Here is a 14,813-nt window from a genome sequence, read left to right as displayed (position 1 = left end):
GGAAGCTGGGGAAGGGAGAAACGGATCCGTGGAGGAGAAGAAGGAGAGGAGGGGAGGAAAGATACTGCGCCGCGCGCTGGGCTTCTCCGCCATCACGCCGTCGCCGTGACTGCCGGAGTCGCCGCGCCCTGCACGCTCGTCGCCGCCATTACGTGTTAGTCCGCCTTGGTGCCGGTCGAAGAGGGGGAAGGAGAGATGTCGAGAGTGAGACGCGATGGAGGTGAGTGAGTTGAACTGCCATCACCACCATCCTGTCCGTGGGCTTGAGATCGCGTCGCCGTCTTGGATTCTCGACGCCGCCGCAGGGGAGAGTGGAGCAGTCACCACCAAAGGAGGTGTTTTGCGCGTTACCGTGAGCTGCGAACCACTGACCGAGAAGAAGCTCCATCCTCGTCCCTACTGTGCAGCGCTGGCGCTGTTGGGGTTTCACCGCCGCCGTCCCCGTGGTGGCTGGTGTCGTCACCGGAGAAGACCACCAGAGTTGCTGTCTGTTTCTGCCTCGGGATTATGCAAGTTGTCGGAGCCCATTGCCACCAGAGCTGCCCAGAACCACCACTGTGTCTGCCGCTGGGATTGTGAACGGAAGAAGGAGACGCTGGTTCTGTCACAGCCGTTCCCGGGGGAGAAATCAGTCGCGCCGCCGTGCCTGGCAGCCGGAAAATGCCACTGCCGTCGCCGAAAAATTATGACGGTAAGGGTTTTAAGTTGATTCTCTTTTCTGTTGAGCTTCTGGGAACTTCATTGTCGCTACATGTTGTTTAGGTCCCTACTGCCGCTTGAGGTGGCTGCCGGGCTGCCGCCGAACCGGTTCGGAGACCGTCGCTATTCGGTTCAGCCATTCTCCCTCAATCTTGGTAAGCGTTTTGGTTCAAGGAGCCTTTTGTCGCTGTTCTAATAATTTCGGCTGAGGCGTTGTAGCGTTATTTGTCACAGGGTTGTATATCGATGCTTGCGTGTCGTGCTCGAAGTTTGCGGCTGCTTCGTTTCGCTAGCTCAGTAAGTAATTTATGTTTCGAAAAGCCTCGCGTTAGTATTCGGTTGTGTTTGGTTAATGAATATGAGTTTTGGTAACGTGGGGTCATTCCTGATTGTTATATGCTGCGATTAGTGTTGTTATGGTTACCGCGGGAGTAGCTTGGAGCCAAGGTTGCGGTTGTTGGTGATCCCGGTTTAAGAGAGGAGGTTCCTGTGACGTGTTTGGGTTATGGAATTGCGTTCTAAGGTAGGGGCGCTTTCCAAAAACTATGTTTTATGTATTGGAATTATTACATATGGATACTGATGTGAGATATTGTGTATTTGGTGATTGTAATTGCCTTAAGTATTATTTGATTGACTCGAATGATTATGGATGTTGGTTTGGCTGAATTGTTGTGCGGCTTTATGAAATGTAATGTTTTAAAGTTGATTCTTTAAAGATTTGAAATCTGAGTTTAAACCGTTGAGGATTGGTTTGAACTGAGTCAATTATTTCAATGATGTGAAAAGTCGAATGCATTTTTGAATTCAGCTTGGTTTACTTTAATTGACTTGGTTTTGGACAAATGATTTACTGCCGAACTGATTCTTTAAAGCTTTGGAAATGAGTTAAATCGATTGATATTGAGTTGATTTTGAAATGGTATCCTTGAGATACGCCACTGAGGCGATTGTTGGATTTAGCCTGCTTTGAATTGATTTATGGTTTTGTGTTGTTGAAAAGGAATGAGGAACGGTTTAGTTGGGACCCGAACCGGGTGGCAAAAGTCCAAGTTTTAGGGGAGGTACTGCCGAAATTTCTATAAACTCTTAGTCTTGTTTGAAAGGTTATTTAAAAAGGGTTGGATTTGAGAAATTGTATTATTTGATTTATTAAGAGGATATTTATGTTTTCAAGCTTAATTTATTTGATGAACCTTATACGTTGAGTTCGGCTTATTTAGAACTGAACTATTTTTACCGTTTGAATCAGTGAAGGAAAGAATGATGCTCTAATATTGATTTCAATATAAAAAGGAGTTTTTAGTGATTTTTAAAGGAACCTAGACTTTTGATTGAGTAATCAAGTTTGAGGCATTTTGGAAGAGTTGGAAAAATGGGTTCCAAAAAGAAATCTGAAAGCGGTTTGATTCAAATGAACCGGTTCCGTTTCAAATGAGTTGATTTTTGGACCGGGTTAGAACTTGTGATTTTGTATGGTTCAGTTTCATAATAAATTCAGTTTTACTTACTTGAACCGAGAATCTATGATTTTAAGAGTTTCAATGAATTTTAAAGAATTGATGTAAGATGACCTTCCCTTAAGACTTGGGACTCTGCCGAGAAACTTTTGTTATAACATCCCATTGTTGGATGAGTGATTTTGAATGTTCCCAAAATGAATCTTTAACTTTCCATGGTTTTTGGAAGTTTTGAAAAGAGAATGCCAAGAGTGGCTTTGTTTTAAAAAGGAACTCACTTTGAGTAAATTTGGCTTACGAGCCTGAGATGATTTGAGAAATGAGATCTTTAAAGCCAAGGCTAAAAAGAGTTGAAATTTGATTTCAAAGTGAATTGGCTTGAGAAAAGTGATTTATGGCTTAAATGCCGGTTTTATGAATTTAATGATGTTGAACGGTGGAAGTGCTATTTTGTTATGGGCCGGAATGGCTGTGTACGATTATGAATATTGGCTGATTTTGGATTTAACCGTGAGCCGGAATGGCTGTGTATGATATTGATTTATGGCTGATTGCCGAATGAGTTATGGGCCGTATGGCTGACTATGAATGTTGAATTTAAGCCGGATGGCTGAGATGGATGTTGATCCATGGCTGGAACTGAATGAATATATGTTTGAGATACCTGGGTAGTAGCAAGGATTGTGGTTCGTCCCACTTGCTCCAGGTCAGAGACTGTGACGCCTGGGTAGTAGCGGTAGTAGTGGTGATTCCACTCGCTCCAGGTTGAGCTTTTAAACACCCGCCTGGGTAGTAGCCGCAGTAGTGGTTATTCCACTGGCTCTGGGTTGAGCGGGTAGTAGCAATGGGGTTGTAGCTCAAACCTACTTGCTCCGCGATGGGTGTTTCTGTCCATGGTTAGCTACCAGGACGTGTCGGGTTGGCTATATAACCGACAGATGATATCATCAGCCACTAGGGACAGGCATGCATCATATGCATCTATGTGACATTGTTTGGGTGTGCATATTGTACTTGGTTTGCCTTTGTGATTAACTGCTAATTATTCTACTTGCTGTAACTGTTTGTTTGTGCTTGAACTTCCTATCTGTGTTTGCAATTGGGACTCTGTTGGATTGTGGTGATTTGGTTGATGGTTGGATTGTTTGGGCCTAGGGCCGTGGTTGGATTGAGATGGACCGATGGTTGGTTTCGGTTTTGTGTTTCTGATTTGGAAAAATATGAAAGGCTATTTTGGTTCAGCATAGATAAACCTTTTTGAAAGGCTTTTGGTGTTTTTGAGAATTGAACGGTTCCTCTTTCAGAAAAGATTTCCGACTTTACCTTATTGAAAACTGTTGTTTTTGAAAAGAGGCATAAGACAGTTATTAATCACTGGTGCGGTTATCTTCATGTATCCTATTACAGTAATTCCCAAAAACCCTCTATTGAGAACCCTTTCGAGGATGATGTTCTCACCTCCCTACATTTTTCCCCTTTCAGGATATGGGCGCAGAAGTTACGAAGAGCTTATTTAATGGTTGTTGTGATGCTCTGTATTGTTTTAGTTATGGTTTATTGTACCCTCGCCTTCATCTTGATATGATCTGTAAGAGGGATAGGAATTGTATTGGATTATGCTTGTAATATTACTTATATATATGTATGTATATATATGGATGTACTCTTCATGAGTTTTTGTAATTTGTATGGTATGTATGGATGTACGTTGTATATCGAAAGTATTTTTGGGAACGGTATTGCGGTTTAAAGTTTTAAACAGACTCATATTTTAGTATTAAATAGTATAAAAGTCGTCGTAATGTCCGAGCTATCAGAGTCGCGCTGCCGGAAGTGTGAGCTTTGGTAGTTAGGGTGTTACATACTCAAGGGAAGAAAGTGTTCTCTATGTATGATGAGTCTTTTCGTGATTTCAAGAACTACAACTTTAAGGTCCGAGCTATCGAGGATGTCCACCCTTTCTTCTTAGATGAAAATAACGAGCCAACCTTCCCTTTATGTTGGCGAGAAAATGCAGTAGTAGTCAAATATCCTTGGGAGAGTCTGAGTGAAGTAGAATAAGCTTTGGTAGGCATTTTAGAGGAACATTGGGGGGAGCCTCCTTACTTGGATACGAAGAAGTTTCTGAGTGATCCTTCCCTTCTTCGTGCGGAACTAGGTAGCGTTTGACTTTTTTCCAATAGTCCTTTTTGATTTGTTTGTAAATTTTATCCCTCTATGTTATTGTGAGTTGTTTTCTTGGCTTCCTTTTCAGAGATGGTGAAGTCTTCAGATTCCATGAAGGCCTTCCAGAGGGCCAAGAAGGCGTCGGTTGCCTAGAACTTGTCTGCAAAGACATCAGGAGAAGGGTCTTCTCAGGTGTCCCCAAAGAGGCCGACTTCTGACTCTCAGGGGCCGAGAAAGAGCATCCCGGTCCCTAGAGTTCGGGTAGTTCCCGTTGATCCATCTCAGGTGACTTCTGGTCCTGTTTCCTCTTCTCCTGCTAGCGGTCCTGCTCCCAAGAAGCAAAAAACTATTGGGACCTATGATTTGAATGACAAAGAATTTGATGGCATATCCTTTGCTACAGAATTGATTGCTCCACATGGTAAAGTCCCTATGGACGACGTCTCGATCCTTCATCACCTTGATTTCATAACGAGCAATAGCATCCGGATGGCCAATGTTGGCGCGGCCTTATCCCGAGATGTTAAGGAGTCCCTTGTCTGTGCTACGAAGGCTTTTCTAGAGGATGCCCGAGCTGAATTTAATAGGATGAAGGGTCTGAAAGATGAGCTTGATGCCAAGGTTACAAAGTTGGAAATTGATGTGGAGAAGGAAAAAGAGCGGGCTACTAGGGCGGAGGCAGCTGCTAACTTGTCTGATGAGGCTGCAAAAAAGTATAAGGAGAGCTATACCCGGACCTACGGCGAGCTGCTAGAAACCAATGAGAGACTTCAATCGGCCCAAGATGATTACGCCGAGCTTCAAGGTCACATGGTAACTAGTATGACTGACATGTTCGAGATCCTGAAGGTTCAGGTCCGAGTTATTGCTCTTGAGGCCGATCTCTCCTTATTTAGTGTGGATAATATGGTAGTGGATGGCTAGATTGTGCCTGCCCCTGATGATGACGATGGGGGTCCTACTCTTGTGCCACCAAGGAAAGCCTCAGCAGCTTCAGCTTCTTCTGTCCCTTCAGAGGTCGACCATCCAGAGTTCGAGCCCGATGTGCAAATTCTGAACCGGGCAGATGGAACTGTTGATGCTACCCCGATCTCGACCATTCCTCCTCCTTCAACCAAGGATAGTACTACTGGGGAGAATTTGGATTCTTTATGACTTTTGTGTATTGTTATAGTCCGACTTGTGGACTTTGAACTTGTTTTTTGTAAATCTTTCTGAGGTTAACTTTTTTGACATTTGGTTGCTTCCTAGCAACTTTATTTTGCAAAAATCAAACACTTTAAACTCTAAGGCTGCTTTTCAGGTGGCCTTTTGAGTCTTTAATGTTTTATTATGGAAGCTGCATTTTGCCAAACGTTTGGGGTTTTACTTTTTTTGCAACCCTTCAAACTTTTATTCAAGTACTTCCCAGTCTGACCTCCTTTGAGTGAGTTATTTACCCTTGCCTTTGGGGGTGATGCCTTGCTTTGACTTGGCGCTGGTCAACCTTGTATCAAGTCGGGCAATCTTTGCGGCTTGGTGGCTGGCTTTTTAGTGATTCATCTGACAGCTTTTTAGTGTTCCTTAGATAGAACCTTTTTAGTTTCGGATGACTTTTCTGTAGCCCTGTTCTGAGTTCGTACCCGTGTTCCTCTGACGTCGACCTGTGCGACCTCCTTCCTCGGGCTTTTTAGTCATATTCCAACAACTTTTTAGGTAGTGTACCTGCTAAGGAACCTTTTCTTTGTAGTTTGTTAGTATGACTTTTTAGTGCCGTTTCGACTTGTTCTTTCGCTTTTTAAGTAATGTCTTTTTCGCAAGACTTGTACCTTTCAGCGAAGCACTTTTGGCCTTTACGAGTTGTCTTCATCCCTTTTTAGTGATCCTTTTATTGGTCCGACTTCTCTGTCGGACCTTGTTAAGTTATTTTTAGTAATCCATTTTTAGTCAGACCTCGTCAGGTCGCTTTCTATGGGTTACTTTTTATAACTTCTTGCATTAACCTGCCTCTATCGCTTTCGCCTTGCTGACCTCTTTGTAATCGGGCGATGAATTTGGTCTGGAGGCCGTGATTGGTGAATTTTTTGATTGATTGACTTTTTGGTATGTATTGGAGTATTATGCGAATTGTCGAGATTGGAACTTTTATAAGAAAAGATATGAAGTTGGTTTTTTTGTACTATTAATCGCTGTGGTTTAAAAAAAAGATTCATAAAACGAATGAAGATCTCTATTTTCAAAATTCATTCTACTGTTTACACATATCCTCTTATAACTATTCTTAAAAATTCTCTACTGAGAACCAGCGAGGACGATGTTCTCACCCCTGTACAGACTTCTCTTTTCAGGATTGACGAGGAAGCTTGTGGAGTTTTTGTTAAGTTCTTAGATATCCTATTTCTATTTGTATATATATGTTATAGATTCTTCTCAGCTTTATTTTTATAATTTTGTAACAGAGATGGGAGTGGTATGATTTGTATGTATATAATATATATAAGTTACTTGTCTAAGAAGTTTTGTATATATGTATTTGCATGTTGGTAAAAATTTGAAAGTATTTTCGGTATTTCCAACAAAACAGCAATACATTTTCAAGTCAAAGGCTCATATCTTATTATTTAATATATAGAAGTCATCATAATATTCTTGCTATCAGAGTGGCGCAGCCATAGGTGTGACATTCTGATAGTGAGGATGTTATATGATGCGTGAGCATCTTATACCTTTTTTCTTATCATTTTCCAGTTGTTTTTAGCTAGACTTTATTTAATTTTACTTGAATTTAGTGCAAAAAACCCCTTTGGATGCTACTTTGAGTTGTTTTGGTGTTTTTATGGTTTCAAGTGAAATTCAGAGCAATTTGGCGGAGTTTAGAGCTGGCAGCACCCTCCTTGGGTGCTAAATGCCCAACTGGCGTTTAGTGCCAACAACGGATCAGAGCTAGAACGCTGCTGCTCCCCCTAGGGCGTTAAACGCCCAATATGGAATTTAACACCAGCAGCAAGCCGAATTCACTCTCGCATGGGCTTCTCAAGTGGATTTAGCATTCATTAGTTATATTTTATTTTTTTTGTAATATTTATTTGCAAACAATATCTTTTAGGTTTAGAATTTATTATTTTATTTTTGTATCAAATTAGGTTAGTATAAAAGGGAAAAATTCACTTGTATTTGTGATCTTCTTCCTTTCGCACGTTTTCAGAACCCTAGTTTCTCTGTAAGTCATGAGCAACTAAACCTCTTGGTTAAGGTTAGGAGCTCTATTTATTTCTATGGATTAGAACTATTATTGTTCTATTTTAATTAATATATTGATTCAATTCTAAGGATTGTTTTTATTCTTAATCTTACGAATCTGGGTGGAACGAGAGTATGACCCTTATTCTACATGACTTTTTGTGATTCTCGAGAGAGTTATCTCGCTTGAACTACAGGTTGAAAACAAATTCCTCCTGAATTGTTAATTACATGAACTAATTGGGATATGTGACATAAAATCCAGTCAACTTTGGGTAACGAGGGCTTTTTTGGACATAAACTAGTTTTGGAAGTTCACCCTCTTATCGCAATTAAGTGACCACTAGAGTGGCGGTTAAAGAAGGTTAGAAGAGGCTAAATCACTAAGAGATTAGGGTTTAGACACTTATGGTTTGTCATAGAATGAATCATTGATGAGCGGATAATTTATACGCTTTTTGGCATTATTTTTACATAGTTTTCAGTATGATTTAGTTAGTTTTTAATATATTTTTATTAGTTTTTAAATAAAAATCACATTTTTGGACTTTACTATGAGTTTGTGTATTTTTCTGTGATTTCAGGTAATTTCTGGCTGAAATTGAGGGACTTGAGCAAAAATCAGATTCAGAGGCTGAAGAAGGACTGCAGATGCTGTTGGATTCTGACCTCCCTGCACTCAAAGTGGATTTTCCGGAGCTACAGAAGTCCAAATGGCGTGCTCTTAATTGCGTTAGAAAGTAGACATCCAGGGCTTTCCAGCAATATATAATACTCCATACTTTGCCCGAGTTTAGATGATGCAAACTGGCGTTCAACGCCAGCTTTCTGCCCTATTCTGGAGTTAAACGCCAGAAACAGGTTGCAAAGCAGAGTTAAACACCAGAAATAGGTTACAAACTGGAATTTAACTCCAAGGAAGACCTCTACATGTGAAAGCTTTAATGCTCAGCCCAAGCACACACCAAGTGGGCCCGGAAGTGGATTTCTGCATCATTTACTCATTTCTGTAAACCCTAGTCACTAGTTTAGTATAAAAACTACTTTTAGTGATTTATTTCACATCTCTGGAACACATTATATAACTTTGACGTTCTGAAACCTCCATGGAAGGCTGGCCACTCGGCCATGTCTACCCTATTTTCACTTATGTATTTTCAACGGTAGAGTTTCTACACACCATAGATTAAGGTGTGGAGCTCTACTGTTCCTCATGAATTAATGCAAAGTACTATTCTTTTTCTATTCAATTCAAGCCTATTTCTTCTCTAAGATATTCATTCACACACAAGAACATGATGAATGTGATGATTATGTGACGCTCATCATCATTCTCACTTATGAACGCGTGCCTGACAAACACTTCCGTTCTACATGAAAGCAAGCTTGAATGCATATCTCTTAGCCTCTTGATCGTGAGATCAGAGTCTTCGTGGTATAGGCTAGAATTTTTGGCGGCCATTCTTGAGATCCGGAAAGTCTAAACCTTGTCTGTGGTATTCCGAGTAGGATTTGGGAAGGGAGGGCTGTGATGAGCTTCAAACTCGTGAGTGCTGGGCGTAGTGACAGACGCAAAAGGATTACTGAATCCTATTCCAGTATGATCGAGGACCGACAGATGATTAGCCGTGCGGTGACAGCGCATTTTGGACCATTTTTACTGAGAGGACGGGATGTAGCCATTGACAACGGTGATGCCCAACATACAGCTTGCCATGGAAAGGAGTATGAGTGATTGGATGAAAGCAGTAGAAAAGCAGAGGTTCAGGAGGAATAAAATCATATCCATACGCTTATCTGAAATTCTCACCAATGAATTACATAAGTATTTCTAACCTATTTTATATTTTAATTATATTTTAATTATCAAATCTCCATAACCAATTGAATCTGCCTGACTGAGATTTACAAGGTGGCCATAGCTTGCTTCAAGCCGACAATCTCCGTAGGATCGACCCTTACTCACGTAAGGTTTATTACTTGGACGACCTAGTGCACTTGCTGGTTAGTTGTGCGAAGTTGTGACAAAGAACTAAGATTATGAACGTGCGTATTAAGTTTTCAGCGCCGTTACCAAGGAATGAATGATCACGATTTCGTGCACCAAGTTTTTGGTGCCGTTGCTGGGGATTGTTCGAGTTTGGACAACTGACGGTTCATCTTGTTGCTCAGATTAGGTAATTTTATTTTAATTTTAAGCTTTTTATTTCTTATTTTCAAAAAAATACAAAAAAATTTTCTTCTTTTTCGTTCTTCCCAAAATAATTTTCGAAAAAAAAAAACAAAAAAAAATTAATAAAATCATAAAAACCAAAAATTTTGTGTTTCTTGTTCGAGTCTAGTGTCAAATTTTAAGTTTGGTGTCAATTGAATGTTTTAACTTTTCCCTAAAAATTTTTGAAAACTCATGCATGGTGTTCTTCATGATCTTCAAGTTGTTCTTAGTAAGTCTTCTTGTTTGATCTTTAAAATTTCTTGTTTTGTGTCTTTTCTTGTTTTCCATATGCATTTTTGAATTATTAGTGTCTAAAGTTTGAAAATTTCTAAGTTTGGTGTCTTGTATGTTTTTCTTTTCTTAAAAATTTTCAAAAATAAGTTTTGTTGTTCATCTTGATCTTCAAAGTGTTCTTGGTGTTCATCTTGACATTTAAAGTGTTCTTGCATGCATTAGTTGTTTTGATTCATAATTTTTATGTTTTGTTTCAATTTAGTGTTTTTTTCTCTCATCATTAAAAATCCAAAAATAAAAAATATATCTTTCCTTGTTTTACTCATAAATTTCAATTTCAAAATTCTATCTTTTCAAATCTTTTTCAAAAATCAATTTTTTTTCATTTGTTTTTATATATTTTCGAATTTTTTTTTAAAAATTGATTTTCAAAATCTTTTTCCTATTCTTACTTCATATTTTCGAAAATCTCACTAACATTTCATTTTTAGATTCAAAAATTTCAAGTTGTTACTTGCCTATTAAGAAAGGTTCAATCTTTAAATTTTAAAATCATATCTTTTTGTTTCTTGTTAGTCAAGTAATTAACTTTAATTTTCAAAATCATATCTTTCTAATTTTCAATCATATCTTTTTGATTGCTAGTTTCAAAATCTTTTTCAAAATCAAATCTTTTTAATTTCTTCTTCAATCATATCTTTTCAATCATATCTTTTTTTGAATAAATTGCAATTATATCTTTTCAATCATATCTTTTTGCTTGCTAATTTCAAAATCTTTTTCAAAATAAAATCTTTTTAATTTCTTCTTCAATCATATCTTTTCAATCATATATTTTTTTAAATAAATTACAATCATATCTTCTCAATCAAATCTTTTTCAAAATAATTTCAATCATTTCAATCATATCTTTTTCAAAAATCAATTTTCAAAATCTTTTCTAACTTCCTATCTTTTCAAATTTGATTTTCAAATCTTTTTTTTAATTAACTACCTGAATTTCTATTTTATTTTAAAAGTTTTCTATTTCAATCATATCTTTTTCAAAACCACCTAACTAATTTTCTCTCTCTAATTTTCGAAAACTCCTTCCCCCTTTCTCAAAATTTTTTTAATTAACTAATTGTTTTAAATTTAATCTAATTTTATTTTTCTTTTTTTATCTTTGAATTCTAATTTAAAATAAAAACAAAAATATTTTTATTTTATTTTAATTAATTCTCGAATCTTTCTCTTCTCCTTCTTCTATTCTCCTCTTTTTCTACTCACATAAAGGAATCTCTATACTGTGACATAGAGGATTCCATATTTTCTTTTCCGTTCTCTTCTTTTTCATATGAGAAGGAACAAGGATAAGAACATTCTTGTTGAAGCTGACCCTGAACCTAAAAGGACTCTGAAGAGGAAGCTAAGGGAAGCTAAAGCACAACTCTCTAGAGAAAACCTGACAGAAATTTTCGAAAAAGAAGGAGACATGGCCGAAAATAATAACAATGGTGGAGATGCAAGGAAGATGCTTGGTGACTTTATTGCACCATCTTCTAACTTCTATGGAAGAAGCATCTCACTTCCTGCGATTGGAGCAAACAATTTTGAGCTAAAGCCTCAATTAGTTTCTCTGATGCAACAGAATTGCAAGTTTCATGGACTTCCATCAGAAGATCCTTTTCAGTTCTTAACTGAATTATTGCAAATCTGTGATACTGTTAAGACCAATGGGGTTGATCCCGAGGTCTATAGGCTTATGCTTTTCCCGTTTGCTGTAAGAGACAGAGCTAGAATATGGTTGGACTTTCAACCTGAAGATAGCCTGAACTCTTGGGATAAGCTGGTCACAGCTTTCTTAGCCAAGTTCTTTCCTCCTTAAAAGCTTAGCAAGCTTAGAGTGGATGTTCAAACCTTCAAACAGAAAGAAGGTGAATCCCTCTATGAAGCTTGGGAGAGATACAAGCAAATGACCAAAAAGTGTCCTTCTGACATGCTTTCAGAATGGACCATCCTAGATATATTCTATGATGATCTGTCTGAATTATCAAAGATGTCATTGGACCATTCTGCAGGTGGATCCATTCACCTAAAGAAAACACCTGCAGAAGCTCAGGAACTCATTGACATGGTTGCAAATAACCAGTTCATGTACACTTCTAAAAGAAATCCTGTGAGTAATGGGACGCCTCAGAAGAAGGGAGTTTTTGAAATTGATACTCTGAATGCCATATTGGCTCAGAACAAAATATTGATTTAGCAAGTCAATATGATTTCTCAGAGTCTGAATGGATTGCAAGCTACATCCAACAGTACTAAAGAAGCATCTTCTGAAGAAGAAGCTTATGATCCTGAGAACTCTGCAATAGCAGAGGTGAATTACATGGGAGAACCCTATAGAAACACCTATAATCCCTCATGGAGAAATCATCCAAATTTCTCATGGAAGGATCAACAAAAGCCTCAACAAGGCTTTAATAATGGTGGAAGAAACAGGTTTAGCAATAGCAAGCCTTTTCCATCATCTTCTCAGCAACAGACAGAGAATTCTGAGCAGAATCCATCTAGCTTAGCAAATATAGTCTCTGATCTATCTAAGGCCACTCTAAGTTTCATGAATGAAACAATGTCCTCCATTAGAAATTTGGAGGCACAAGTGGGCCAACTGAGTAAAAGAGTCAGTGAAACTCCTCCTAGTACTCTCCTAAGCAATACAGAAGAGAATCCAAAAAGAGAGTGCAAGAACATAACCTTACTTGGTGTGGCCGAACCCAGAGAGGAGGAGAAGGACATCCTAGTGAGGAAGACCTCCTGGGACGTTCACTGACCAATAAGGAGTTTCCCCTTGAGGAACCACAGGAATCTGAGGCTCATCCAGAGACCATAGAGATTCCATTGAACTTCCTTTTACCATTCATGAGCTCTGATGACTATTCTTCCTCTGAAGAGGATGAAGACATCATTGAAGAGAAGGTTGCTAAATATCTAGGAGCCATCATGAAGTTGAATGCCAGTTTATTTGGTAATAATACTTGGGAGGATGAACCCCCCTTGTTCACCAATGAACTCAGTGAATTGATAAGGCAGACATTGCCCCAGAAGAAACCGGATCCCGGAAAGTTCTTCATACCTTGTACCATAGGCACCATGACCTTTGAGAAGGCTCTATGTGACCTTGGGTCAGGGATAAACCTTATGCCACTCTCTGTAATGGAGAAACTGAAAATCTTTGAGGTACAAGCTGCAAGAATCTCACTAGAGATGGCAGACAAATCAATAAAACAGGCTTATGGATTAGTAGAGGACTTGTTAGTAAAGGTTGAAGGCCTTTACATCCCTACTGATTTCATAATCCTAGACACTGGGAAGGATGGGGATGAATCCATCATCCTTGGAAGACCCTTCCTAGCCACAGCAAAAGCTGTGATTGATGTGGACAGAGGAGAGTTGGTCCTTCAACTAAATAAGGACAACCTTGTGTTTAAAACTCAAGGATCTCCTTCTGTAACCATGGAGAGGAAGCATGAAAAGCTTCTCTCACTGCAGAGTCAACCAAAGCCACCCACAGTCAAACTCTAAGTTTGGTGTTGGGAGGCCACAACCAAACTCTAAGTTTGGTGTTGAACCCCCACATTCAAACTCTAAGTTTGGAGTTGGGTGGTCCCAACACTGCTCTGAACATCTGTGAGGCTCCATGAGAGCTCACTGTCAAGCTATTGACATTAAAGAAGCGCTTGTTGGGAGGCAACTGATGATTAGACTTTTGTGTGGTTTAGAATTCACAATTGAAAGCTCGTTGTAATATAGTTCCTAAACCAAGCAATAGTCCTTTCATACAAAAATTTGTTTGTCACTAGTACAAATCCCTAAATTTATAAACCGAAGTATTGAACCTCGGGTCATTCTCTCTAGGAATTACAATAAAGTGTTCTTGTTATTGGTTTTGGGGTATTTTGGGGTTTTTGATAGGAGACATGAAAAGTAAATGGAAATGAAAATAAACTAACAACTAAAGAGGTCTTGGCAAAGGTTGGTGGTCAAGGATCTCTATCCTAATCACTAACCACAACATGAGAATTGGCAAGGACCAACCCCACTAAGTTAACCCCTAACTAATAGTAGAGGAAAGTCAAGTGAGCTATGTCAATCCAAGTCCATAAGTCCTGGTTCTCAACCAATTCAATTAGTGAGATCTAGAGTTAATGGCTCCCAATCGTCAATCACTTGGACATTAGCAACTCAAAAGTTCCTAAGTTACCTTCCCAAGCCAAAAGCACTAAAATCTACTCTAAAATCCAACCAAGCATATTATCAAACACTTGGAAGGCATAAAAAGAAAGCATAGTAAAAAGTGCAAGGAAAGTAAATCTACATTACTCAATTGCAAGAAATTAAACAACAACAAATGAAATGAACAACAAAGGAACATGAAAACATAAATTGCATTGAAATGAAAATAGAAGAAACAAAAGTGCATGAACATAAAAGTAAAGGATCACAAGAATGAAATACAAAATTAGAGAGAGGGGAAGAAGAGGAACTAGAAATTGTAAAGGAAAAGTAAATCAAAGCATGAATTAAACATAGATCTAAGAAATTCTAATCTAGATCTAACCTACTCCTAATCCTAGAGAGAAGTGAGAGCTTCTCTCTCTAAAACTAACTAAAGCATGTGAAAACTAAAATAAAACTAAACTAATGCGTGAAAGTATGTTAATTTCCCTTCAATCCCTGGCTTAAATAGCATCAGAAATGAGTTGGATTGGGCCCACAAGGCTTCTAAAATTGCTGGCCACGTGTTTGACTAAGTGAATTGTGTGCGCCCATGGACGCGT

General features: G+C 38.7%; 2 protein-coding genes and 1 non-coding gene across 3 annotated transcripts; 2 read left to right on the top strand and 1 right to left on the bottom strand.

The window, feature by feature from the left end:
* The first annotated feature begins 214 nt into the window (after positions 1 to 214).
* LOC148552778 (uncharacterized) lies at positions 215 to 780 on the top strand. The gene is made up of 2 exons (XM_088492799.1): positions 215 to 691; positions 763 to 780. The coding sequence occupies exons 1-2, from the start codon at positions 215 to 217 to the stop codon at positions 778 to 780; spliced, it is 495 nt and encodes a 164-aa protein (XP_088348925.1).
* Positions 781 to 4,757: 3,977 nt separating this feature from the next.
* Positions 4,758 to 5,249, top strand: LOC148552777 (uncharacterized). Its single transcript, XM_088493221.1, has one exon. The coding sequence runs from the start codon at positions 4,758 to 4,760 to the stop codon at positions 5,247 to 5,249; it is 492 nt and encodes a 163-aa protein (XP_088349347.1).
* A 6,620-nt stretch (positions 5,250 to 11,869) lies between these two features.
* On the bottom strand, positions 11,870 to 11,977 carry LOC148552776 (small nucleolar RNA R71). The gene has a single exon (XR_015892839.1). It is a non-coding gene; the product is annotated as a small nucleolar RNA R71 (small nucleolar RNA).
* Between the last annotated feature and the right edge of the window lie 2,836 nt (positions 11,978 to 14,813).

The sequence above is a fragment of the Arachis ipaensis genome, chromosome B7, assembly GCF_059453495.1.
Source record: "Arachis ipaensis isolate K30076 ecotype BB chromosome B7, ASM5945349v1, whole genome shotgun sequence".
NCBI lineage: Eukaryota > Viridiplantae > Streptophyta > Magnoliopsida > Fabales > Fabaceae > Arachis > Arachis ipaensis.
The sequence above is the reverse complement of the archived record's forward strand: the minus strand, read 5'-3'. Positions and strand labels throughout refer to the sequence as shown.